Below are 25,581 nucleotides of genomic sequence, written 5' to 3' on the forward strand. Positions count from 1 at the left end.
TCGTCCTTCAGTCAGGCTTGGATGTGTAGTCTCGGGTCCTGAGTCTGGGAAAGGGATCAGACATGCCAGTCTCTGAATGAATACCCAGGTAGGCTGACTCTACTAGTGGGAAGTCTTCCAGCAGTTGCCCTATACAGTAGATGCTATTATGATCCCATTATGCAGATGCATACACTGAGGCTCGGGATGGTAAGCAGCTTCCCCAAAGTCACACAGGTCAGAAGTGTTAAACGAAGACAGCCTGACATCAGAACTTTCAACTTTGTCCTCACCACCACACTGCTTTTCTTGGATTATTGGCAAACTGCCCAAAGAGTAATGAATCAACAGTAATTCACTCAAGTGGAGAGTCATGTCTTTGCTGGGCCTTTTAAGCCATGTGAGAAGATGTGCTAGAAATGTGTGAAACTCCATTGCCTTTGAACGCTCAGTACAGTGTACAAAACTCAGATGGAAGTGAGATAAACCCTTGCCAGTAACATTGGTTGCTTTCAGATCTCCTGCCATGATCTCCCTCAGCGTTGTTAGGAAAGCTCAGAGTGGCTGCAGTTGCTTTCATCAGAGGTAACTCAAGTTCATCTCCCAAACGTCTGGTGAGGTGTTGATGAGACTGCTTAAAGAGTGACATCTGCCCATTTCAAAGTTTCTCCCGTGGTCCCAGAGTTGACTGGCTGTGTGCTGTCCCTGCTTCAATACCTGTGAGCAGATGGGTAAAGATGAAAACCACTTAGGCGTCCATCAGAATGGGAAGGGCTAAACCAAGCATAGGACCTTCATAAAAATGAAATACTTTGGAGTTCATTTAAATTGGGTGTTGAAAACTTGTGTTTGCAGATATGTGAGGATCTCTAGGCTGGGCTGTGGTGTAAAATGAGGAAGCTTTAGAGGAACAAGAGTGGGAAGGAGACTCCATTTTCAAAAGCATGTGTGTTGTCACCACTGATACTCCGGGAGAAGCGCCCACCAGGGTCAAGGATATTGCTTCAGGAGATGGAGTTGATGCATTCTTATTGATATTGTCTATGTTGCTTATATTTTTCTTTGTACTAAAAAATACCCAATTGTATTATTTTTATTTGACAAGAGGGTAAGGATTGGTGCTACCAAAAATGAAAACTTGCAGTGTATTGAAAACCAAGGATTTGAAAAGAACTTAGTCCAACAGATGTTTCTGCAAACCACAGGGTGGGTGAGGTTGGGTTCAGAAATCAAGCTGTGAGCTGCCTGTGTTCCTGCCCTGAAGGAAGACAGACCAGGCCTTCTCACAAGACCCATGTTTGACTGACTATTGGTAGAGGAGTTTTTTCCTATTAAATATGAGGTTCATGGTATTTTGCTATACAGTCGTCTAATTGTGATGTCTTAGGTCCAAATGGGTTTCTGTGAAATCATCTCTGATCAGTAAATAAATAGAAAAAAAGTCAGTAACACACCCTAAGGTCATGGCAAATCAGAATGTCCTAGGGAGTTTCCATGTTACACCAAGAGGCAGCTGGAGGAGAACACTCTTCCTCCATCCCCTGCCTTGAGGATTACTGATGGAGAGAGGCCTCCTTTCTGACCCTCCAGGGCGTCGTATTCTTCAGGTAGTTAGAATGGAAGAAAGGCTGAGCCCCACCATCTGGTACCAGGGGACGGTCCCAGTGAGACCCAGCCTGGTATAGCTAGCATGTGGATTTAGGCGTGCCTGGGACCTGCAGTTGGGGGACATGGCTTGTCTCCTCATGTCTTCCACATCGTATGTGCATGTATCTGCTGATTTACCTGAGAGCTGAGGCCTGTCCAGTGCAGAGAAGTGGTATCGTGCCCATCACTGGAATCATACTCTGTGGGCACATGCCACATGCTTAGGAAGTGGGGGGGGGGGGGGCAACAGGAGGCACACTGCCAGCAGGACATCTGGGGTTTCAGAAGTGATATGATCCGAGAGAAGCAGAAGAGCCACCCCACAAGTGGCCAGCAGCACTGAGGTTCAGATGTGACTGCGTGGGGGTAGCTGCCCCTGAGCCTTCCGTGACTTTTTCAGCCTCAGGATGAAAGGACAGGAAGTGGCCCAGTGAAACCCTCAGGGACCCAGCAACTCCGCGGGGAGGCCCCTCTGAGCCGAGCAGGGAGACACAGAAGGGCTGCTTCCCTACCAGCCCTGCAGAAGTGAGCCCAGGCCGCTCGGAAGAGCACGTCTTGGGCAGCAGCCTGGGGGCTCAGTAACCATCCCTGGGCTGTGCTGAGCTCAGCGTGCCTTCAGGAATGGCAGCCCATGCCAAAGGAAGAGCGGTACCACACCAGGAGCAGGACTGGCCTGCAGCCTCAGCGAAGACCCCTCATGGGTCCCCTGAGAGGAAGGGGTGCCCAAGGCCCTGCAGGTTCACACAGACGGCGGAAGGGGGCTCTTGAACTGGAGACCCCGGGGCCTGGATAAATAAAGTAACACATGCCCACCATGCACTGGGGAGGAGGAGGCTGCTCCTTCTGTAGGGACTCACTTTCATTGATCCTTAGAACTCTTCATTTGTGCCTAGTAACTTAGATCAAAACAAAAGCATTGGGGATATTTTTTGCTTAAATTATCTGGATAGTTTCTCTAATAATCAATCTAAAGTCGAAAGAAAAGGACTTTCTTTCCATCTCCTAATTCCTACACATTACCAACCTGTGTTGACACCAGACACAATCAATTTCCCAGCAAGTAGTTGTCCAGGCTGGTTAAGACAAAGGATATATGCAAGCCCTAGATGTTTTCTTGTTCATGAGATTGTCAAGGCAATTCATCAACCTGGAATGGTTTGCCATTCCAATCTCTGCCTTCTAAGCTGTTGTTTGGATTTGAATTGTACAGTCCCTGCAGTGTGCTTATACAAACATGTCCCAGATCATAGTTCATCGCTCTGGAATATATTTTACTGTATGTACTTGACTGGCTGCAAGCCATCCTGTCTGTGTTTATATAAAGCCAAACCACATTATCATAGATTGCTTGCACAGCTATGAAAAAATATAGAGGACCTACTAGTTGCCCCCAGCAGCCTGTGAAACCAATATAATTTAGTCTTTAGAAATTCCATCTATGCCCAACCCCATTCAAAGCAGATAAACAGTTCTCAATGGGTGGTCTGCGTTGCAGTCCCCTTTGCTAAAAACAGCCCCATCTGCCTCCCTCCATCTGATCCCAGCTCCTGGTGGAGAGGCAAGCCTTGGTGATCCTGGCTGTAAAGTGCTGAGCAAGACACCCAGCTCTGAGCTCTCCTCACCAGATCCTACTTGCAGGTTTGGTCCAGGGTGGGCATCCAACCTGAGTTGGACAATCAGGGAATCATGCTGGAAATCTGAACCTAGCTCAGTGAAAGTCCAGTTGGTCTCTCTAGAGGCTTGAACTCCAAGCTGAAAAACATTAGCAATGTTGGCAGTGGGAGAGAAGAAAGAAGCAGATGTTCACAGAGAGAAACAAAAGGGAGACTCTGGATGAGGGTGGAGTCACCCCAGTATCTGAGCTCAACTACATTCCTGACCCTAGATTTCTTGAGACACCACCAGAACTTTATAACAAATTCCCCTTCTAATAATCACAAGGAGGTGTTGGAAGCCAACATAAAATAATAATAGTTATCACTTGAAGAGTGCTGTTTTCCAGAAAAGGAAATGAAGAATAGGTGGTTAACTGCTAGCACAAGGTCACACAATGGGCAGCCTAGCCCCTGGACCAGAGAATTAATTGTGTTGCTCTGTGGCTTCTCAAAATGGGCACAAAGGAAAAGACTTGGTCTGGCATCAGACAGATGTGGATCTGTCTTCACTGTACCACTTCTGCTGTGCTAATTATTGACCTGTGATTTCTGGTGGAATGAAGATAGCCACAGTCATAAATAGAGTTGTTGCAAGAATCAATGAGATAACATGATCTGTGTTGGTCTGATAGGCATTCCGTAAAAGTTATTTTTAATCTGTTTCCCATTTTTCACTTGTATCAAACTACAGTGACTAGAACTGATAGAATATTGTGAAGAATGGTGATAACTAACATCCTTCTATGTCTTTATTGTCAAATATGATGCTGAGATCAATATCCTTTATAATGTAAGGAAACGTTCTCCTACTCTTGGTTTACTATGAAATTTTTATTTTTCTTCAAGGAAATTAATGGTGGATCTTTTCAAGCAAATTTCAGCTTCTAACCCCCCCCCAAAAAAAGAAAGGAAAAGCCATATGATTTTTGTCTTTTGATATTAAAATTAATTTCAATGCTGGAATGCCTAATAATAAACTGTCCTTAGTTTCCTAGAATCAAGCATCCTAAATCATTTGGCATTATTCAGAGAGTGGACTGATACTTTCTCTTGTGTTTTACTTATGACTTTTTAGTGTATGAGTTCAGTGTCTTTAGTTTTCTTTCCTTTGCTCTTTTCCAGATTGTATTTTGTGATTATGGTAACTCATAATGATGAATTGTTTTCTACCATTTTCTGGTTTCTGGAGCTATTTAAATATTTGGGGTGAAAATACCCCAACTATAAGGATATAGTCCTTTTTCCTCAAAGTTTTCTAGTTTATACTATGGTTATTTGTCTATTTAAGTTCTTACTTTTTCTTGAATAGATTAGAATAATGTATATTTTGCTGGAGAATTTATAGGTTATCGAGATTTCCATTTTTTAACATTGAATTGAAAGTATTTTCATGTAATATATTTATCTGCTCCACTTCTGTGGACACTTTCTGCCTGCTGAGATTACCATTTCTCTTTATTAGGCCTTCCGGAGCCACCTCTAAGGGAGGCAGGTTCTTGGCAGGCACCTCTGTGTTGACATTTGCTCTCTACCCACATTGGGTGGTGTTGCCGTCTCCCACACATGGCCACAGCCCCACATCATGTTAGGAACATCAGTTGTGATGCCTCAGAGTCCATTAGAGTGGGTAAGCCTGCATGGGGTAAGAGTGAACAGTGCTTTTAGATGCAGAACTGTAGCCGCCAGGTTGGGGACCCGTCAGATATTGGGATATCAGGAAAGACCACCAGGGGATGCAATACTGATGGCACAACCTGGCCTCAAGGACTGTAAGCTGTTCATCTGGTCCACGGGCCTCCCCATCCACGGTGCCCCCATCCACCTGTACTGAGGTTCTGCTCACCTCTCAACTCTCCAGAGTCAGTAATGTTTGCTTGTTATTTCATGCAAAAAGGATGGAGGAGCCTGGCGGGCTACAGTCCATAAGGTTGCAAAGAGGTAGACACAACTGAGCAACTTCACTTTCATGCAAAAAGAATAGACTACTTTAAAGATGGCAATTTGAAGTGTTATTTTTGATTGCACTTATTACAGGATCTGATCATCTGTTCACTTAAACCATTTTCATAGCAGTTACAGAGTACAAAGTCTTTTTAGTCTAAGAAGAGCATCATGAAAGATTGTGGAGATGGGTTAGTTGGAAATTCCAACAGAGGGTCTTAGAAAAGTCACAGCTAAGACTGTGTTGAGGTGAAAATCTAGTTAGATAGGAAGAGACAGGAAAGACCCCCTTAGGTCTCTAGATATAGGTACCAGAGATGGCCAGAGCCCAGGGTGAGGGAGCCAGTGGGCTTGACCAGACAGAGGGAAGCTGATTTAGGAACAGGGCGACCTGTTCCTAATGGGACCAAGCTCTTAGGAGCTGCGGCATGTAGCTAGGCAGATTGCCAGCAAAAACTGCCAGAAAAATGTTTGCTCAAATAAGGGTTTAAATCAGTGAAGACCCTTACATCTGGAGGTGGCCAGGTGTATACAACCAGTTCCTCCCAGCAGAGACCTTGTTCTTCGTGTGTGGCCATGTAGGCTCCATGTAGGTCATGAAGCCGTGACCACTTACCTCACTGGGATTCCGCATACTTCACCTCTCTGACCATGGGCATAATTGCCATGTGTGAGTCATGTTCAATTCCCCCACCTTCCAGCATAGGGTCAGGCACACATGAGACCTTCGGGTGGTATCTATGGAATGCTTGAATGGGTAAGAATGCATGGTCCAAAGAACTTTTCATATCCTTGGGTTTAGCTCTTCAGGTTCAATGCTGGCTGTTTGTCTAGGGTCCCAGAATTCCCCTTCACCAGCCCTTTTCTTCTCTTGGGTCCTTATATAGTCAGGTCTGAAAAGAGGATTCCAGTAAAATGACTCTATTCGGTTACTTGAGGAGGTATGTTCCTTTAGTACATACGAAGTTCATAGACATTGTTCATGGTAAAGAATAAAAAGAATGGATACCTCTCTTGTGTCATCACTTGGCAAGTTTTTGAAGTGGCTTAAGATGAACACTACAAAGAAACACATCAACTAACAATACATGGTTCTGCCTTATCTGTGTTCTAGGTTCAGGTTCAGTGGTAGAATCCTAGGCCTGGCTCTAATCCATCAGTACCTTCTGGATGCTTTCTTCACAAGACCCTTCTATAAGGCGCTCCTGAGACTGTAAGTGTCCCCCCCAGCCCTGCCTGCAGGACCAAAAGCACCAACCTCCCTGACTCCTCTGGCCCTTTTGTCCCTGTTTTCCCTACTCATTCCTGTTAGGTTTATGGTGGTTTGCTTTTCTGAGTGCTTAGCTATCACATAAACCTTTTAGTCCCATAAAAAGACATTTGGAGGTTTTATATAAGCATAAGAGGACATCATGTACCAGATATAAATCAGCTTATATAAATAATTATAGTAGCATTACAAGCGTTGTCTGAAACTACTAAGTAGAATTGATCTGTCCTTGTATGTAAATCAGTATGCTGTACATTCTAAACTTATGCAGTGCTGTATGTCAATTATATCTCAATGAAGGTGGAATAAGATAAAAGAAAAAATTGATGTATAACTTGATTATTTTTAAATGATACTCTTCTCCAATGGCCATGGAGAGTCCCTGAGTCAATAATTGTTTTGTGTTTGTTATTTTAAACATTTTAATGCTTTCTTTTCCAATTACTGAATGAACTAAAGGTTCATCGATGTATTCAAAAGTATCAAATCACTAACATACACCTGTGTTGCTTTAGCCAAGAGTGGTATAACCATATTTTGGCATGAGGTCTGAGCAGGTGTTTACTGAAACTATCTGTTTGCCTTTCTCCCTTTGAATGCACCCAGGCCCTGTGATTTGAGTGACCTGGAATATCTAGATGAGGAATTCCACCAGAGCTTGCAATGGATGAAGGACAACAATATCACAGACATCCTCGACCTCACGTTCACGGTTAATGAAGAGGTTTTTGGCCAGGTTTGTGAGATGTGGGGCTTGGAAAAGACATTTTGAGTCTTATTGTGGAAAAATTGCATGATATGAAATTTACCATCCTAACCAGGTTTATAGTTCATTCAGTGTTGTTAAGTAGATTTGTGTGTTATACAACCCATCTCCAGAATGTCTTCATTTTGCAAAACTGAAACCACGTCCATTAAACAATAGCTCCCTATTTTCCCCTCTCCCCAGTCCCTGGAACCATCCCACATTTTCTTTCCAAGAACTTGTCTACTCTAAGTATCTCATATTCAGTGGAATCATAGTGTTTGTCTTTTTGTGATTGGCTTATTTCACTTGGCATAGTATCTTCAAGGTTATCCATGTTTTAGCATGTGACAGGATTGCCTTCTTTTCTAGGGCTGAATAATATTCCATAGCATGTAAATACCATATTTTGTTTAGCCATTCATCAGTTGATGGACACCTAGGTTGCCTCCACCTTTTGAGTGTTGTGGATAATGCAGGTATGAATATAGGTGTGCAAATCTCTGTTCAAGTCCCTGAGAAATCTGTGTGCAGGTCAGGAAGGAACAGTTAGAACTGAACATGGAACAACAGACTGGCTCCAAATAGGAAAAGGAGTACGTCAAGGCTTTATATTGTCACCCTGCTTATTTAACTTATATGCAGAGTATATCATGAGAAACGCTGGGTTGGAGGAAGCACAAACTGGAATCAAGATTCCAGGAAGAAATATCAATAACCTCAGATATGCAGATGACACCACCCTTATGGCAGAAAGCGAAGAAGAACTAAAGAGCCTCTTGATGAAAGTGAAAGAGGAGAGTGGAAAAGTTGGCTTAAAACTCAACATTCCGAAAACTAAGATCATAGCATCCGGTCCCATCACTTCATGGCAAATAGATGGGAAAACAGTAGAAACAGTGGCTGACTTTACTTTTTGGGGCTCCAAAATCACTGCAGATGGTGACTGCAACCGTGAAATTAAAAGATGCTTACTCCTTGGAAGGAAAGTTAATACCAACCTAGACAGCATATTAAAAAGCAGAGACATTACTTTGTCAGCAAAGGTCCATCTAGTCAAGGCTATGGTTTTTCCAGTGGTCATGTATGGATGTGAGAGTTGGACTAGAAAGAAAGCTGAGTGCTGAAGAATTGATGCTTTTGAACTGTGGTGTTGGAGAAGACTCTTGAGAGTCCCTTGGATTGCAAGGAGATCCAACCAGTCCATCCTAAAGGAGATCGGTCCTGGATGTTCATTGGAAGGACTGATGTTGAAGCTGAAACTCCAATACTTTGGCCACCTGATGCAAAGAGCTGACTCATTTGAAAAGATCCTGATGCTGGGAAAGATTGAGGGCAGGAGGAGAAGGGGATGACAGAGGATGAGATGGTTGGATGGCATCACCAACTCAATGGACATGGGTTTGGGTGAACTGCAGGAGTTGGTGACGGACAGGGAGACCTGGCATGCTGCAGTTCATGGGGTCACAAAGAGTTGGACACAACTGAGTGATTGAACTGAACTGAACTCAGAAGTGGGATTGTTGGATCATATAGTAATGGGATTTTGTATTTAAAAGCAAGGACTGTCATTCATTCAAAATACAATTCTTTGAGGACTGCTGTCTTGAGAAGAATGGAAACCCACACCAGTACTCTTGCCTGGAAAATCTCATGGATGGAGGAGCCTGGTAGGCTGCAGTCCATGGGGTCACTAAGAGTCGGACATGACTGAGCGTCTTCACTTTCACTTTTCACTTTCATGCATTGGAGAAAGAAATGGCAACCCACTCCAGTGTTCTTGCCTGGAGAATCCCAGGGATGGGGGGGCCTCGTGGGCTGCCATCTATGGGGTCGCACAGAGTCGGACACGGCTGAAGTGACTTAGCAGCAGCAGCAGCCTTTATTAAAGTTACTCATGGGCCCTCGCCGGGGACCCTTCAGCGGGCCCAGGGGGACAAAAGTGGCTCTAAATCCAGCACGTGCGTACTGAGGCAAGTTAATGGATTTAATATGAAGCACAGAAGCAGATAATGCCAAAGAGCAAGCAGTAATTGGTACACATTTAGTGAGTGGGGCGGCCTTTCCTTCTCCCACTTCTGCTGAGATGGTGGAAATTAGTCGAATTCAGTATGAAATGGAGTACACCGAAGGTATTAGTCAGCGAATGAGAGTCCCGGAAAAATTAAAGGTAGCACCACCAAATGCTGACCTGGAACAAGGATTTCAACAAGGAGTTTCAAATGGTAGTGTGATTATGCAAGTTCCAGAGAGAATTGTGGTAGCAGGAAATAATGAAGACATTCCATTTTCAAGACCAGCAGATCTTGACCTTATACAGTCAACTCCCTTTAAGCCCCTGGCTCTAAAAACACCACCTCATGTGCTTACACTGAGTGAAAGGCCGCTAGATTTTCTGGATTTAGAAAGACCTGCTCCAACCCCTTAAAATGAAGAAATCCGTGTAGTTGGCAGGCTAAAAAGAGAACGCTCTATGAGTGAAAATGCTGTTCGCCAAAATGGACAGGTGGTCAAAACTGACTCCATACCTGTGTTGCGTGGTGGGTCTCCTGCCTCCACTTCTAATCCTCATCGTAACAATGTCAGGTATGGCATTTCAAATATAGATGCAATGATTGAAGGAACTTCAGAAGACATGACAGTTGTAGATGCAGCTTCATTAAGACGACAAATAATCAAACTAAATAGACATCTACAACTTCTGGAAGAGAACAAAGAACGGGCTAAAAGAGAAATGGTCATGTATTCAATTACTGTAGCATTCTGGCTGCTTAATAGCTGGCTCTGGTTTCACCGCTAGAGATAACCTCAGCTCTCAGAAATATTGTCTCAACATCTGGAAATATAAAGAATTTGCAAACTTAAAAAAAAATTAATGAAATAAAGTTACTCATGTCTTCTTTTTCTTGTTTTGACATGGATCTAGTTTAGAGTGTTTTTTGAAAATCAAATGTGACAGTGGATCAGAAAGCATTTTTGTAAAGTGTGCAATATATCTGTAAGATATTTCTCTTATTTGTGCAACTACAATACTTTTTATCACTAGCATCTAGGTATTTACTCCTCCAAAATGTATGTATCACAATAGTATTTAATAAAAGAAGCTTCCCATTTTTTTTCTTCCAGTGTTTATATAACATTGAATCATCTGGCTTATAGTTTTTTCAGACCAGCCTGATAACCTGAGCAGATTTAACAATTAAGGTTTTTTGAACATCATTTACAAGAGATTCAAAAGCCTATGACATGTGTAATTTTTGTAATGGAATATTATAAGAATTAAGCTGGGATACTTTATAAGTACCTTCATGACTGTGGGCAGTGTGCTGAACCTGTGGGTGATAGTTACCCACTGAACCTTGCAGACCACCCAACACCTGCATCTCAATCAAGAATCTTGTTCAGGTCCTGGAAAATGTCAGTGTTCTGATGCATTGTCTTGCATAAAAATGCCTCTGAAGAATACTCTTTTCCACATTTGAGAAAAAACTATTTTTTCTTACATCTTTAGAGAGGGCATTTAAATATATTCAAGAAGATCTGATTCACTTAACTGTCCTCCCCCATGTACTAGATGAATGTGTAAGGTACACTATTTTTTCTGCATGACTACTTTTAGCCCATCCTTTACATTTGCCCTAGAGTAGGGTTAATTTGTAAAACAAACAAACAAACAAAAAAACACAATTATTTAACAAAATAGATTAAGACAAATGGGTACCCATCTTAAAAAACTTAAGTTAGATCCCAAACCTAACTCATTATGCTTAAATTAATTCCACTTGGGTGAAAAAGCTGAGGGCTTAAAAGAACAATAAAAGGATGAAAATGAAAGAATTTTTCTTTTTAAGTTACAGTAAGAAATGCTGTTGTAGATGTGACAAAGTCATGAAATAAAAGATAGACATAGTCAACTAAAATTACTTTTTTAATACCTCATGTCAAAACTACACCATAAACAAAGTAAAAATTACGTAATATTTGCTACATTGTAACATATAGCACAGACAAAAGTCTTTGTCTTTCAATATAGGAAGAGATCCTGCAGATCAATAAGAAATGATCAACAACACAGTGGAAAATTAGCAAAGAATGTAAATGGGTAGTTCCCTGGAAAGGAAATATTCAACATCATTCACAATTTTTTTAAAATATAAATTAAAATAGAATGAAATACCGTTTTCTGTCATGAGAACATCAAGAATCAGAAAGCTTAGCAGTATTCTATTTTGGAGATGGTGGAGAGAAACAGGCACTCTGAACAAGAGTGTAGGTGGAAGGAAGCAGAAGTTTGTTTCACTGTCTATGAAAGGCATCCTGTGATACCTATCCTCATTCTAAATGCACCTGCCTTTGACTCAGCATCTCCGTCTAGAAATTTGACCTACAGATAGGTTCACATCTAATTGAAATGACTCATGGATAGCAATCTTCACTGCAGCATTGTTGATCACCACAAAAAATCTGAAACAATCTAAATGTTCAGCAGTAGAACACTGATGAAATAAATTATAATTCATTCATACAATGAGATAGTAGACTAGTAAGATATGTGGTCTGATACCCCAGCCCATCCATTTACGTATAAACTGTAAACAATAAGACAGGTAGTATAACAATAACAAAAAAAGAATAAGGTCTAAACTGGTATAATCCTGAAGGAAATCAACCCTGAGTATTCATTGGAAAGACTGAAGCTGAAGCTCCAATAATTTGGCCACCTGATGTGAAGAGCCGACCCATTGGAAAAAACTCTGATGCTGGTAAAGAGAAGGGGGCAGCAGAGGATGAGATGGTTAGATAGCATCACTGACTCAATGGACATGAATCTGAGCCAACTCCAGGAGATGGTGGAGGACAGAGGAGCCTGGTGTGCTGCAGTCCACGGAGTTGCAAAAAGTCAGACACAACTTAGCGACTGAATAACAACAAACCAGGATAAAACAATGGCCAATGTGTATCTTTAATGAAAAAAAAAAAGCTTTGGTGTATATGTGACCATGATGATGAACAGTGTGTATAATATGCTACTGTTTCAGGAAAGAAACTTGTTTTTCACTGTATGGCTTTTTACAGCACTTGAATTTTTTTTTTCCCATGGACACATGCTATCTACTCAAAAGAAATCAAGTAAATTGCAAATGACTAAATACATTAAAATTAGAGGAAAAAATAACATTGAAAATAAAAAGAGCAATCCTTCATGTGTGTATAAGGTAGGAACTGAACAACTCAGAGAAAGTTGTAAACATTCCCAGTGATAAAAATAAGGATGTGTTATAGTTCTAGAATAATGTATTTCTGTTTAAGCTTAAACTGATCCTGTTTCCTTTCAAAGGAAGTCACCAAGAGTGATGATTTTGGTTTTAGAAAACTGAGTCACAGCCCTTCTGTTGGCAAGTACAGAGTGAAGAGCAGACAGATGGATGTAGCTGAAAGACACCACAGGCTTTTCCTCGGTGTGTTAGTTAAGATTAAGTTCAACTGTTAATGAAGAAATCCAATGACCATGCTTAAATTAACAGTTTATTTTTCTCTTACATAAAAATGTGAAGGGAGGCAACCCAAGGCTGCAATCCCTACGATGGCCCCCCTGCACCCACAACCTTGATGCATATGGCGCCCTAACCAGCACATCCATGTCTGCAGTAGCAGGACAAAGGAGAAACAGCCCTGCTCTTTAAAGAGCCCTCATGAAAGTGCCATACAACACCCTCACTTGTACGTTATTGGCCAGAATTTAGTTACATCACATACTTAGAGTCAAGAAATAGTCTCTAACTGGGCAGGTAAAAACCAGAGGCTCCAAAAAATATGGATCTTGGGTGGTAACTATTATGCTATAATTGACCAATATTTCATATTTACCTAAGTCACCCAAGTGATCAAAGAAAGTAATCAGTAGACTTCTATAAACTATTTTGTTTGGGTACTTTGCCCATGAGTATCAAATATATACACGCATTTTTAATCAATAACTAAGTACATCTATGGGCTTCCCTAGCGGCTCAGTGGCAAAGAATTTGCTTGTCAATGAAGGAGACACAGGCTCGATACCTGGGTCAGGAATATCCCCTGGAGAAGGAAATAGCAACCCACTCCAGTATTTTTGCCTGGAGAATCTCATGGACAGAGGAGCCTGGAGGGCTACAGTCCACGGGGTTGCAAAAGAGTTGGACATGACTGAGCAACAAAACAATAACAGGTATAGTTATGCCTCACTTTTCTGAGCACTGAGGCGAACCCCTTAAGCAAATTTAAGATAACTGATGCTTCCCCCTTCAAACACCAACACTTTTTGATCACAGTGTCTAATATGTTACCTGCCTTCTTGCCTTTCAAAACAGTAAAGCATAGATCATAACTTTTCTTGTTAGCTTGTCCTAACAATCATGCATCTCCATACTATGTGGCAACATCATTCTCTCCTTTCTCAAGGTCGAGGTGTTACCCTTCAACCACTGTTATACCTACTGCAAAACCACTCTCCCACCCTCCATTTCTTTTTTGCCAATGATCTGCTGTTGGTGGGGAAGATTTATTTGTTAAGAATGTTATGTAATTAGGACTTGGGTATAGTTAAGGATATTCTAGTCCATTTAGGGGTAACCAGGGGCATTTTTCTTTTATTTCTGTTATGCCTCTTAAGTTTAAGAAACATGCTTCCTCTTTATGTAACAAAAATGCAGCTTTTCTAAGGTACTGATGTATCTACTTAGAACAACCAGAGCCTTTCTAGTAACTTGCAGGAAAGGAGAAAGAACCAAGAAGGTAATGATGCTGAACTCGTGTAAAGAGAACTCTTTACAAATAGTTCATCCTCTTAAAACTGATCTGTTTCACTGGAAGGTAAAGCAAGTCAACAATCATCATGATCTTTGTTTCCCCACAAGGTAACGGAGAGGGAGTTGAAATCTGGAGGCGCCAACACGCAGGTCACCGAGAAAAACAAGAAGGAGTACATCGAGAGGATGGTGAGGTGGCGGGTGGAGCGCGGCGTGGTGCCGCAGACCGAGGCGCTGGTCCGCGGCTTCTGCGAGGTGAGACACGGCCCAGCAGGCAGCTTGTTAGGAGAAGGGAGAGGGAGAAGGAGGCAGGAAGAGGGCTCAGCTCTACCCACCAGCATGCAGGGAGGACCCCCAAGGGTATTGGGAGAGGGGTCAGAGTTCTCTGGGAAACCCAGCTCTTGTGGTCTCACAAAACCAGCATCAGCGTGGCCCTGCTGAGCCATACATGAAAACACGTGGCCCGTCCTGCCAAGACGCGTGTGTGTTGCATCCTCTTTTATTCAGTGAGATAAAAATGAATGAAGTGAAGGAACTGGAGGGAATTATCCACTCTGGCTACATTTTTTATTTTCTTACAGGCAGATCTCTGAGATGTTGCAGGTTTAGTTCCAGACCTCAGCAATAAAGCCATTATCACAGTAAAGCAGTCACATCAGTTGTTTAGATTCTTAGTGCAAAGAAGTTATGCTTATACTAGACTGTAGTCTACCAAGTGTGCCACAGTATTATGTCTAAAAAAACAGTGTACATACCTTATTTTTAAAATACTTTATTACTAAAAAAAACAACCCATCATCTCATGACCTCGGGTTGCTGCAAACCACCAATTTGTGAAAAATTCGATATCTGCAGAGTGTGATAAAGCAGAACACAATCAAAGGAGATATGCCTGTGGTGTCACTTTGTACCACATAATCCATGCAGAGGTGCTAAATCAGGACAGCAACTTATGAAATAAGGGGCATGAAGTCACATGTGAAAGTTTTGAAAATTATAAAGCACTGTAGAATTTAAATAATCTGTCATTCAATAAAAAAGTTTTTAAAAAAGCATCAGAGATCAATAATAATTTTTTTTTGAAAAGAGGACACTGACAGGTGCTAGGCTTCCTGTTTACCAAACTTGACAGTTAAATTTTTCCAGTTTAGAAGCGAGGGCTTGGGTGTTTGAAGGTGTTCTTTGCTGCTCTGCTGGAGACTGGAGTGGGTGACTGGCTGGCCCACCGGTGTGATTACAGGCGGTGTCTGCTGCAGGTGTTCAAGGGTACCGCATACAGTCAGCAACAAGATGTAAAGCCAGAGCTCAGAACCCTCTAATCAAGCAGGTCCTCCCAGGTCTTTGAAGGAGGGAGGGAAGAAGTGAGGGGGAGAGGGGAAGAAAAAGACAATTGTTTTAATATATAAAGTCCATTCCCAGGAAACAAGTCCTAGTTTGTATGTGGAAGAAAGGATTCCTTTTAAGTGAAGTGATAGCACTAATAGCTACTGAATCACTTCAAAGCAAATTGGACTTTTTCCCTTTAAAATGTAGTGTTACTGGGAAACTTAAATGTGACTGCAGAAAGTCAAGTCAATCTGGTTCATAACATCATTCCAAGAGGGAATATCAGAGGTAACGAAAAGCAGGGGACCTTTTTTGAGTTCCCAGTTCATTAAAGCGTTGTGCTTCAAAATGTCATGATTTTTAACTTAAACATGATAACACATTGGGAGGGGGGAAAAGGTTGTGAACAGTGGTCAGCGTCCCAGCTTAGCCCACAGAAGTGGTAATGATGAATGTAACTTCTCGATAACACTGGGTCTGTAGGCTAAAGCTTATTTGGATTTCAGGTGGTGGACTCAAGGCTGGTCTCCGTGTTCGATGCCAGGGAGCTGGAGCTGGTGATCGCTGGCACGGCAGAGATTGACCTGGCCGACTGGCGGAACAACGCCGAGTACCGGGGAGGTGAGCGAGCGGGACTTGTGATGGCTCAGCTCCCACAGACACAGTCCATCACTTCTTAAAAAACATGAATGATTTGAAATTGACATAAGAAAATTAACCATTTCTTTTCTAGCTTACATTTTATTGTTTTTTTTTTAATTTTTATTGAAATATAGTTGATCTACAATATTCTGTTAGTTTCAGGTATGCAGCAAAGTTTTTCAGTCATATGTATATAAATTATATATTTTCACATCCTCCTCCAATACAGGTTATTATAAGATATTGAGTAGATGGTTAAAATTGACCATTTTAAATCCACAAACAATAAATGCTGGAGAGGGTGTGGAGAAAGGGAAGCCTCCTACATTGTTGGTGAGAATGTAGATTGGTATAGCCACTATGAAAAACAGTATGGAGATGCCCTAAAAGAGCTAAAAATAGAGTTACCATATGATCCTGCAATTCTACTCCTGGGCATATACCCAGAGAAAAACATGGTCCAAAAAGATACAAGCACCTCAGTGTTCATTGTAGCACTGCTTACAATAGCCAAGACATGGAACCAACCTAGACGTCCATCAACAGTGAGATGGATAAAGAAGATGTGTTACATAAAGACAATGGAATATTACTCAGCCATTAAAAAGAATGAAATAATGCCATTTGCAGCAACATGGATAGACCTAGAGATTGTCATGCTGAGTGAAGTAAGTCAGACAGAGAAGGAGAAATATCACATAACATCCCTTATATGCGGGACCTAAGAAGAAATACAAATGAACTTATTTACAAAAAAGAAACAGACTCACAGAGGACGAATTTATGGTTGTCAGGGGGGAAGAATGGGGAGAAGAGATGGTGAGAATGTTTGGGATCAATATGTACACTCTGCTATATTTCAAATGGGTAACCAACAAGGACCTACTATACAGCACAGAAAACTCTGCTCAGTTATGTGGCAGCCTGGATGGGAAGGGAGTCTGAGGGAGAATGTATACATGTATATGTATGGCTGAGTCCCTTACTTATCCACCTGAAACTATCACAGTGTTGTTAATCGGCTACCCTCCAATATAAAGTAAAAAGTTTAAAAAAAAAAAAAATAGCCATTTTAAAGGGAACAGCGCAGCAGCATTTAGGGCATTGTAGATGTAGTACAACCATCCCCTCTCACTAGTTCCAAAACATTTTCTTTGTCCCCAAGGGAACCCAGGACCTGTGAAGCAGTTGCTCGCCATTCCTCTCCCCACTCCCCATCCCCAGCAGCCATCAGTCTATGCGGATGTACCCATGCTGGATATTTCATATAAATAGAATTATACTGTTTGGCCTTTGGGGTCTGGCTTCTTTCACTTAGTAAGGTTTGTTTGTGTTATAGTATGACTGAGTGTTTCATTCCTTTTTATGGATGAATAATCTTCATATATATATGTATATATATGTATATATATATATGTGTATATATATATATATATATATATATATATATATATATATATATTCTGTATGTTCAGTTCAGTCCCTCAATCACGTCCAACTCTTTGTGAACCCATGGACCACAGCACCCCAGGTCTCCCTGTCCGTCACCAACTCCTGGAGTTAACCCAAACTCACGTGCATTGAGTCAGTGATGCCATCCAACCATCTCATCCTCGGTCGTCCCCTTCTCCTCCTGCCTTCAATCTCTCCTAGCATCAGGGTCTTTTCCAATGAGTCAGCTCTTCGCATCACATGGCCAAAGTATTAGAATTTCACCTTTAACATCAGTCCTTCCAATGAACACTCAGGACTGATCTCCTTTAGGATGGACTGGTTGGATCTCCCTGCAGTCCAAGGGACTCTCTCTCGAGTCTTCTCCAACACCACAGTTCAAAAGCATTAATTCTTCGGCACTCAGCTTTCTTTATAGTCCAACTCTCACATCCATACATGACCACTGGAAAAACCATAGCCTTGACTAGATGGACCTTTGTTGGCAAAGTACTGTCTCTGCTTTTTAATATGCTGTCTAGGTTGGTATTAACTTTCCTTCCAAGGAGTAAGCATCTTTTAATTTCATGGCTGCAGTCACCATCTGCAGTGATTTTGGAGCCCCAAAAAATAAAAGTCAGCCACTGTTTCTACTGTTTCCCCATCTATTTGCCATGAAGTGATGGGACCAGATGCCATGATCTTAGTTTTCTGAATGTTGAGTTTTAAGCCAACTTTTTCACTTTCCTCTTTGACTTTCATCAAGAGGCTCTTTAGTTCTTCTTCGCTTTCTGCCATAAGGGTGGTGTCATCTGCATATCTGAGGTTATTGATATTTCTCCTGGCAGTCTTGATTCTAGCTTGTGCTTCCTTCAGCTCAGAGTTTCTCATGATGTACTCTGCATATAAGTTAAATAAGCATGGTGACAATATACAGCTTTGACCTACTCCTTTTCCTATTTGGAACCAGTCTGTTATTCCATGCCCAGTTCTAACTGTTGCTTCCCTACCTGCATACAGATTTCTCAAGAGGCGGGTCAGGTGGTCTGGTAGTCCCATCTCTTTCAGAATTTTCCACAGTTTATTGTGACCCACACAGTCAAAGGCTTTGGCATAGTCAATAAAGCAGAAATAGATGTTTTTCTGGAACTCTCTTGCTTTTTTGATGATCCAGCGGATGTTGGCAATTTGATCTCTGGTTCCTCTGCCTTTTCTAAATCCAGCTTGAACATCTGGAAGTTCACGGTTCACGTATTGCTGAAGCCTGGCTTGGAGAATTTTGAGCATTACTTTACTAGCGTGTGAGATGAGTATGTAGTGACAATATAAATATAAAATAATATCACTTTTGAAGACTACAAAAAACTTGGCCTTATTTCAGTACATGTGCAGAGTAGGTTCTAGTCCATGCCTTCCCCCCCAACTCCCCACCCTCCGTTTCCAACCTGGACTTCCCTTCAGGCGGCCCCAGGTCATCTCTGGTGTAACTCAGCATAGGTGTGTAGCACGGAACGCCGCCAACCATGGGCCAGCTCTGGAGCTGGGTCACGTGCTGCCAGGAAAGTGTGTCCTGCCTCCTGTAGAACTGAAGCCCTCCTGGCCTCCATCCTGATTTGTTGTAACAGTTCTGTCATCTCTCCAAATCCAATGTCTAACTCCTCCTAATGCTTCACCTTCACGCTGCCAAACCAGTCTTCCTGAAACATTCTTTTCATCAAGCCCTTTACCAACCCACAAAACAAGCAGGCTCCTTATCCCTTAGAGAAGAGGTCTTTGAAAGATTTTTTACGCTCAAAACCCTTTCCTCACATAAAATATTGCAGAGACAAAATGATAGAGGGTGAGCCAGGAGCCCACCATCTCAGCCCCTCTTGTCTCCCCGATACACTCAGCCATGTAGGAGGAAACCTCTGTGGAACCGCTAGGCCCTTCCTAGCTTGGAAGAAAAGCCGCCAACCTAAGGCATCAGGTCACAGTGGCTCTGCCTAGCTATCAAGGCCTCTAAGCCCCCAGTAAGGTCCCTCAGTCCTCACCAGCAGCCGCTCTCTGCTGGTCTAGTCAGTTTGCTGTTCCCTGCATATTTATTGTTCATTCTCATCACTATAGCCCCTCCTCCACTCACACAAGCCTTCACATGCTTGACTCACACCTCTGAGGTGAGTTACACCTTCCGTTTGATGAAGCTGTCCTTCTTTCTGCCCCAGCCCAGCCTTCCTTCTTCATCTTTGAGTCCTTGGTACACTTGCAGTCTATCATTTTCCTTCAGTGATTGCTCCAAGCCTGGTTTACGTAGTCTCCTGTGGGGCCCCATACTTCTTCCTTGGGCCCAACTCCTCTCAGCCCAGGGCTGGTCAGAGCACAGAAGCTCTAAGGGCACCAAGGGCTGCGGGGAGGGCCCAGCATCTTCCGTTCACCAAGATTGACGTTCACCTTTCTTAAGTCCTAGATGCTCCCACAGTACATGGTTACCAAGAGCTAAGACATCAGAACAAAGACAATATGAGGAAATATCCTATCATAGAGGGTTTTGTCCCTTCAGAACCCCAAACATCTCTGCCAGGTCACACCACTTGTTGTGTACATTTATCTCAGGCAGGAAAGTGACTCCTGGGGGCCCAGTTGTTTAAATAGAAAGCAGACATCTCTGCGGACATCCCTGAGAACATAAAACCTTTTTGTAAAATGCCTCTTTTCTCAATTGACTTTTGTTTTCTAACTTGACTCAGTTACACAAATTATTTCAGACCTACCTGAAGGCCACCACTAGAGAAATGAGCAGATCTAGAGCAGCTGTTGAGTTCTTAGCACGTCTGATGTATATTTCATCTCCCCCCCAACCCCCGCATCCTCTCCGTCTCCCTCCTGCTTCCGCTTAGGTTATCATGATGGGCATCTCGTGATCCGCTGGTTCTGGGCTGCAGTGGAGCGTTTCAACAACGAGCAGAGACTCAGATTACTGCAGTTCGTCACAGGAACATCAAGTGTGCCCTACGAAGGCTTCGCAGCCCTGCGAGGAAGCAATGGGCTTCGGCGTTTCTGCATAGAGAAATGGGGGAAAATTACATCTCTCCCCAGGTATGGAGCTCCCACCCACCTTCAGGAAACCTGCTGAAGAAGGCCAAGTATGCTGTGTTATTTGAGCTTGAGCGATCATCCGTAGGGATGGAATTCTTTCCTGCTGCCCAGTGTATTGTTCTGAGTCATTAGTGAAAGGTGTGGGAGAGAAGTCTCAGGGAAATGCATTTAGGTCATACTCTTAGTCATTTTTTGATGACTGATGGTATTGGGGTTATTGGTTTCATGGTCCATGGGTCAGTCATATGTGGCCCAATTTAATTTAAAGAGGAATGTCTTGCCTGAGGGAAGGGGGATGCCCAGAGGCTTGAAGCCCAAAGTGGCCCTTCCAGCACTGAGTCTGCCCTTTTGTTGTTACTGACCAAGGTTCTTGGACTCTTTAATCTATATAAATGATAGAAAGAGACTAGAAATCTATAGAAAGAGACCTGATGAGAAATTCAGGCAGAGGCTCCTGCTGTAGCATGAAGTGAGAACAAGTGACAGGTCCCTTTGCTCACTCCACCAGGGGGAGTGAGCTGGTCCCTTAAATGGCATGGGGGTGGGGGCTGATGGGTGGGGTCAGGCTGGAGCGGTGGCTTAGGTGGTCTGCCCACCCCCTGGTAGTACTGTGTGCTGTCCCCCACTTTTGCTCTTAGCACCTCAGAAATGGCAATTGGGTTTTGGCCTTTTTGTATCTTATTGTTCATATTTACCCCCCAGCTGTGCATATTGCAGTTATTTTTAGTTTCTTTGTGTTCTGTTGCTTGAGGAGATGTTCGTCAGGTGCAAGTATTGACATAAATGGTCCCAGCCTGTCTCACTAGGGCATATCACTTGATACACCGGGAGTTGTGTACATATTGTGTTTTTCCACTATGTTTTAAAACATGTGCAGACAAAACCACATGTATCTTGGGTCTCTACAGTGGCTTCTATACAGTAAGCTATCAAAGAAATTATTGTGCGATAATGCAGAGAAGGAAGCATTAGAGCTCCAGGCAGTTTAACAACATCGTTTCCCTGCGCTATGAATTTTCATCCCAACACTTCCTCCATGCTTTCTGTGCCACTTTGGATGGCATATTTTCCTGCTCAGTGAAATAAGGAGCACTAAAGAGAGGCTTCTGTGTAGCTACTAAAGTCATAAATCCCGCTCAGCAAATAGAAGAAAAGATCGATCCACATTACTCTCTTCTACTGTGATATTTTTTAATTGTAAGAGAAGATTCATATTTAATTCAGCTCTGTTTCTCCTTGGCTTCTGAGATGCTTTGCTAATCCCTTTTGTGGCAGGATTTATTGAACTATAATTTTTATCTAGTTTTCCTAGACTTTATAGCATCCTGGAGATAATTTATGATGCGCATAGGAGGCCCAGGAAACAGGGCACATGCCCAGCTGGTTAATAACAGCCTGAAGCCTTGGGGTGCTTTTCAGCCCTGTCTTCACCCAGTTAGATCAGTAGACCCTCAGTGCTCATTTGCATGGTTCTGCTGACAGCTAAGCCTCCTAAATGAAGTCTGGCAAGAAAAGCAGGCTCAGAAGGCAAGATTTCCATTTGTTGAGTTTAATGATAGGTTTGAAGTATGAGGTTCTTTGGAAGCATTTTGCTTTTACTTTAAAGACGTGAGTTTGAGTCACATCTGGTGATATCTACTCCCAGAGTGAGCACCTTGGTGTGCACGTGGACGGGGATAAGGGAGCTACACAATGCACCTGCCCAGAGGGGCTGAGTCTAGGGAGGAACAGAACCAGATGGTGAGCAGTTACAACCCCAGTTGGAATCAGAGGCGAGCAAAAAAGAGACAGTAAAAGCAGGGATGCTAGAGGTTGTAGGATGGAGACCTAATCCTGACTGAATTGACCGGAGATGTCACAGAGAAGCTGGCATTCAGATGTGCCATGAGAGGCAAGGAAGGGCAGAGGGGATTCCAGGCTAGAGCAACAGCAAGAGCAAGGCCTGGAGGTGGGAAGGCCAGCTGTGTTCAGGAAGGAGCGCCAAGCAGGCATGGAAGACAAGGTGTCTAACATGACATTTGCAGGGGACATGGTGGAGAGAGCAAGTTTGGTGGGCCACAGAGAGAAGACCCCATTGAGGAGTCTGTACTATTATTTAGGAAACAGAAGTCGTTGCTTTTGTCACTGAGGTCAGAAATTGAGTTTAATTACACATATGCTCTGGGAAGCTTTGAAATTTGTATTAATCCTATCAACACACACAGAGAACTAATAGAGTGGGCATCAGCCTATGAAAAGGAAATGGCAGCCCACTCTAGTACTCTTGCCTGGAAAATCCCAGGGACGGAGGAGTCTGACAGGCTACAGTCTATGGGGTCTCAAAAGAGTCAGACATTATGCAACAAGAACAACACTGACCTTCTGAACAGGCTCTGCACATCTGGGCTAAGGCATCCCTAAAAAAGTTGCTGCGCTTGAGCCCCAGAGAGGGTTCCTGGGGGAAGCAGGGTCTTCATCCTGGGCCAAAGGGCCCTAGGAAGTGCTGAGAGGCCTCCAAGAGGACAGTGAAAATGACCCTCTGAGTATGAACCCCCAACTAGTCTCTTGTATCTTCTGAAGATTCAGGAACCTGGAAAATGTCACCTAGGGTGGAGAGAAAGAAATAGCCTCTGAATTCCTAGAATGGTAGTTCAGAAAGACCTGGCCAGGCCATGTGGCAGGTGGCAAAAGCCCAGGCAAGCAGGAGAGCCAAGCACCCACGGGGTGATCCAGGGCTCTCCAGAGACTGTGAGCCTCATGTGCACTGCCCGCACTCTGAGGAGAGATATTCTAGGCTGCCTTCTCCTCAGATCTTCCCTCCAGACAGGCAGCTGGCCTCCTAGATGAGGGAGCCAAATAGCGTCACACAAAGCCGTGCATCAGTCCAAGTCCTTGCCCTCTAGAGTGTGTGGGAGTTAGAACAAAGACTCTGCGGCAGGGTTTATAGTTTTACAGAGCCTGGTGAAGAAACTTCATAAATCACCGTCACTGGAGCATAGGCGGGGTGAGATGGTCACTGGGGCTAAGGGCAAGGAGCTGGCAGGCCAGGGCTCTGAACAGTCAGCCATGTGGACTCAGAAACTACACAGTATGGTGGGAAGATCTGAAGTGGAAAACATTTAAGCCAGTTACCAGAAATGTTAACAAATGTGTTCCTCAGGAGGTCAGAAGGTGTGGAAGGTAAATCTAGATCACTGATGGTCAAACGTGCTTCACACAGAGAGAGGGTCCCTTTATGTCCCAACCTAGTAAAAGCAGGCATACTCCTGAGTATGTATCTGAAATACTAGTTCTTCAAAACAGTTGATGTTTAGTCATTAAGTCATGTCTGACTCTTTTGCAAACCCTTGGACTGTAACCCATCAGGCTCCTCCGTCCATGGGGTTTTCAGGCAAGAATACTGGAGTGGGTTGCCATTTCCTTCTCCAGGGGATCTTCCTGACCCAGGGATTGAGCCCACATCTCCTGCATTGGCAGGCAGATTCTTTACCACTGAACCACTGTACCTCATCCTTATTATCTATAGGCAGTACTCTCTATTTTCTACCCTGTCCTATTTGTTAAAATAAAATGCCAAACAAAACCTGCAGTTTGAAGAAAAAATTTACCTAAACAGCATGAGATTCAGGGGAGCAGAAATTTTTGATCAAAAATTGAAAAGTAATGATCCAGAATATGCAGCCAGGTGGAAAATGGCTGTCTCCACTCATGAGGGCTGAGAACGCTAGGGCTTGTAGGCCAGACCAAGAGATGGGAGAGTTTCCTCACTGTGAAACTTGGAAAGGATAAGCTTGGAAGGAAAGAAGACTTGGGAGCTGGTCAGGGTAGACACAGCACAGGCAGTTTGGAAATAGAGTAAAGGAGAGGACAAAAGCTTAGGGGGCTACATTTCAAGCATGGACAAGAAAACCAGAATTGTGAGTCAGGGGCAGGTGAACTGTACTAAGATTCTAATAGGAACATGTTTCCCTGCAGGGGTAAACTGAGCCCAAGCCCAGGATGTCGGTGGAGACCTGGTTTTGGCTTACTCTATAGCGATGGTTTGCAAGGGTGGAGGCAGGAAAGGTGATTTTGTCTCCCCAGGGGACATTTAGCAATGTCCGGAGACATTTTTGGTTTTTGAGTGGGGGTTCTTCTGGCCTCTGTCAGGGAGAGGCCAAGGATGCTGCTAAACACCTACAGGACACAGGACAGTCCCTCCTAGTGAAAAGTCATCAAGATCCAAGTATCCGTGGTGCCTGAAGCCCTGCCCTCTAGGCTGACGGGCTGCAAAGGAGGCATGAGGGAGCCATTGGGAGTCCCTGTGAGAAACCGACAGCCACTGAGAAATTGTCCAGAAGTCAAGGGAGAGAGATGTTTGTAGGAAGAGCTGTCAAATGCTTTCAATGAGCTTGGGGAGGTGGGCATAGAGAATGCACCTCTGGATGGGGGAATCAAGAGGTTATTGACAAATTTGGAAAAGAGTAGATTTAGCAGTGATAGAGTAAGAACCTGCCTGGTGACTGAAGCTGTAGTTGGGAAGTGGAAGAAGATGACATGAAAAGGAGACATGGGGACTTCTCTAAGCATTCTAGTGCTTAAGACTCCACACTTCCACTGCAGGGGACATGATCCCTGGTCAGGAAAGTAAGGTCCTGAAAGCCAGGTGGTGTAGCCAGAAAAGGGAAAAAAAAGCAAAAAAGACACAACTTAAATAACTGACCTCACAACTGGCTATACAGCCAGCTACATGGGTAGTGACGCTGCCCCTTTTTGTTATAATATTTACTCTGAACCAACCTTAAAATGGTCTCTACTGCAGAGAAGCAAGACTGACTTCAGCCCTATCTTGGTTCACATTTTGATAAAAAACTTGGAAAACATTGAGGAGACAGGGAGATGAATTGTGTAGATGACATGGATTAGAAGTATCACAGATAATACTGTGATGGATTACAATCCAAATCCAGCATGATCTCAAAATGCTGGAACCCCAAAATAATACCAACAGAGTGCAGTTTGACCCAGCACAACTGATCAGATCCAATGGAGTTCCAAAATGTCAGCTGCACAAATATGAGATGAGGACATTTCATTTGCCAGCAGGCAGGTGGAAAAAGCCAAGAG

General features: G+C 43.2%; 1 protein-coding gene and 1 pseudogene across 1 annotated transcript in view; both read left to right on the top strand.

Moving 5' to 3' along the window:
• The window catches only part of HECW1 (HECT, C2 and WW domain containing E3 ubiquitin protein ligase 1), a 447,195-nt gene that overhangs the window by 415,956 nt on the left and 5,658 nt on the right, over positions 1 to 25,581 (top strand). The window contains 5 exon segments of the mRNA XM_070466974.1: positions 6,337 to 6,435; positions 7,099 to 7,228; positions 14,131 to 14,277; positions 15,855 to 15,969; positions 20,298 to 20,496. Coding sequence (XP_070323075.1) covers positions 6,337 to 6,435; positions 7,099 to 7,228; positions 14,131 to 14,277; positions 15,855 to 15,969; positions 20,298 to 20,496 — 690 coding nt within the window.
• On the top strand, positions 9,142 to 10,094 carry LOC110143820 (mitochondrial fission factor pseudogene; annotated as a pseudogene).

The sequence above is a fragment of the Odocoileus virginianus genome, chromosome 1 (assembly GCF_023699985.2).
Source record: "Odocoileus virginianus isolate 20LAN1187 ecotype Illinois chromosome 1, Ovbor_1.2, whole genome shotgun sequence".
Classification (NCBI taxonomy): domain Eukaryota; kingdom Metazoa; phylum Chordata; class Mammalia; order Artiodactyla; family Cervidae; genus Odocoileus; species Odocoileus virginianus.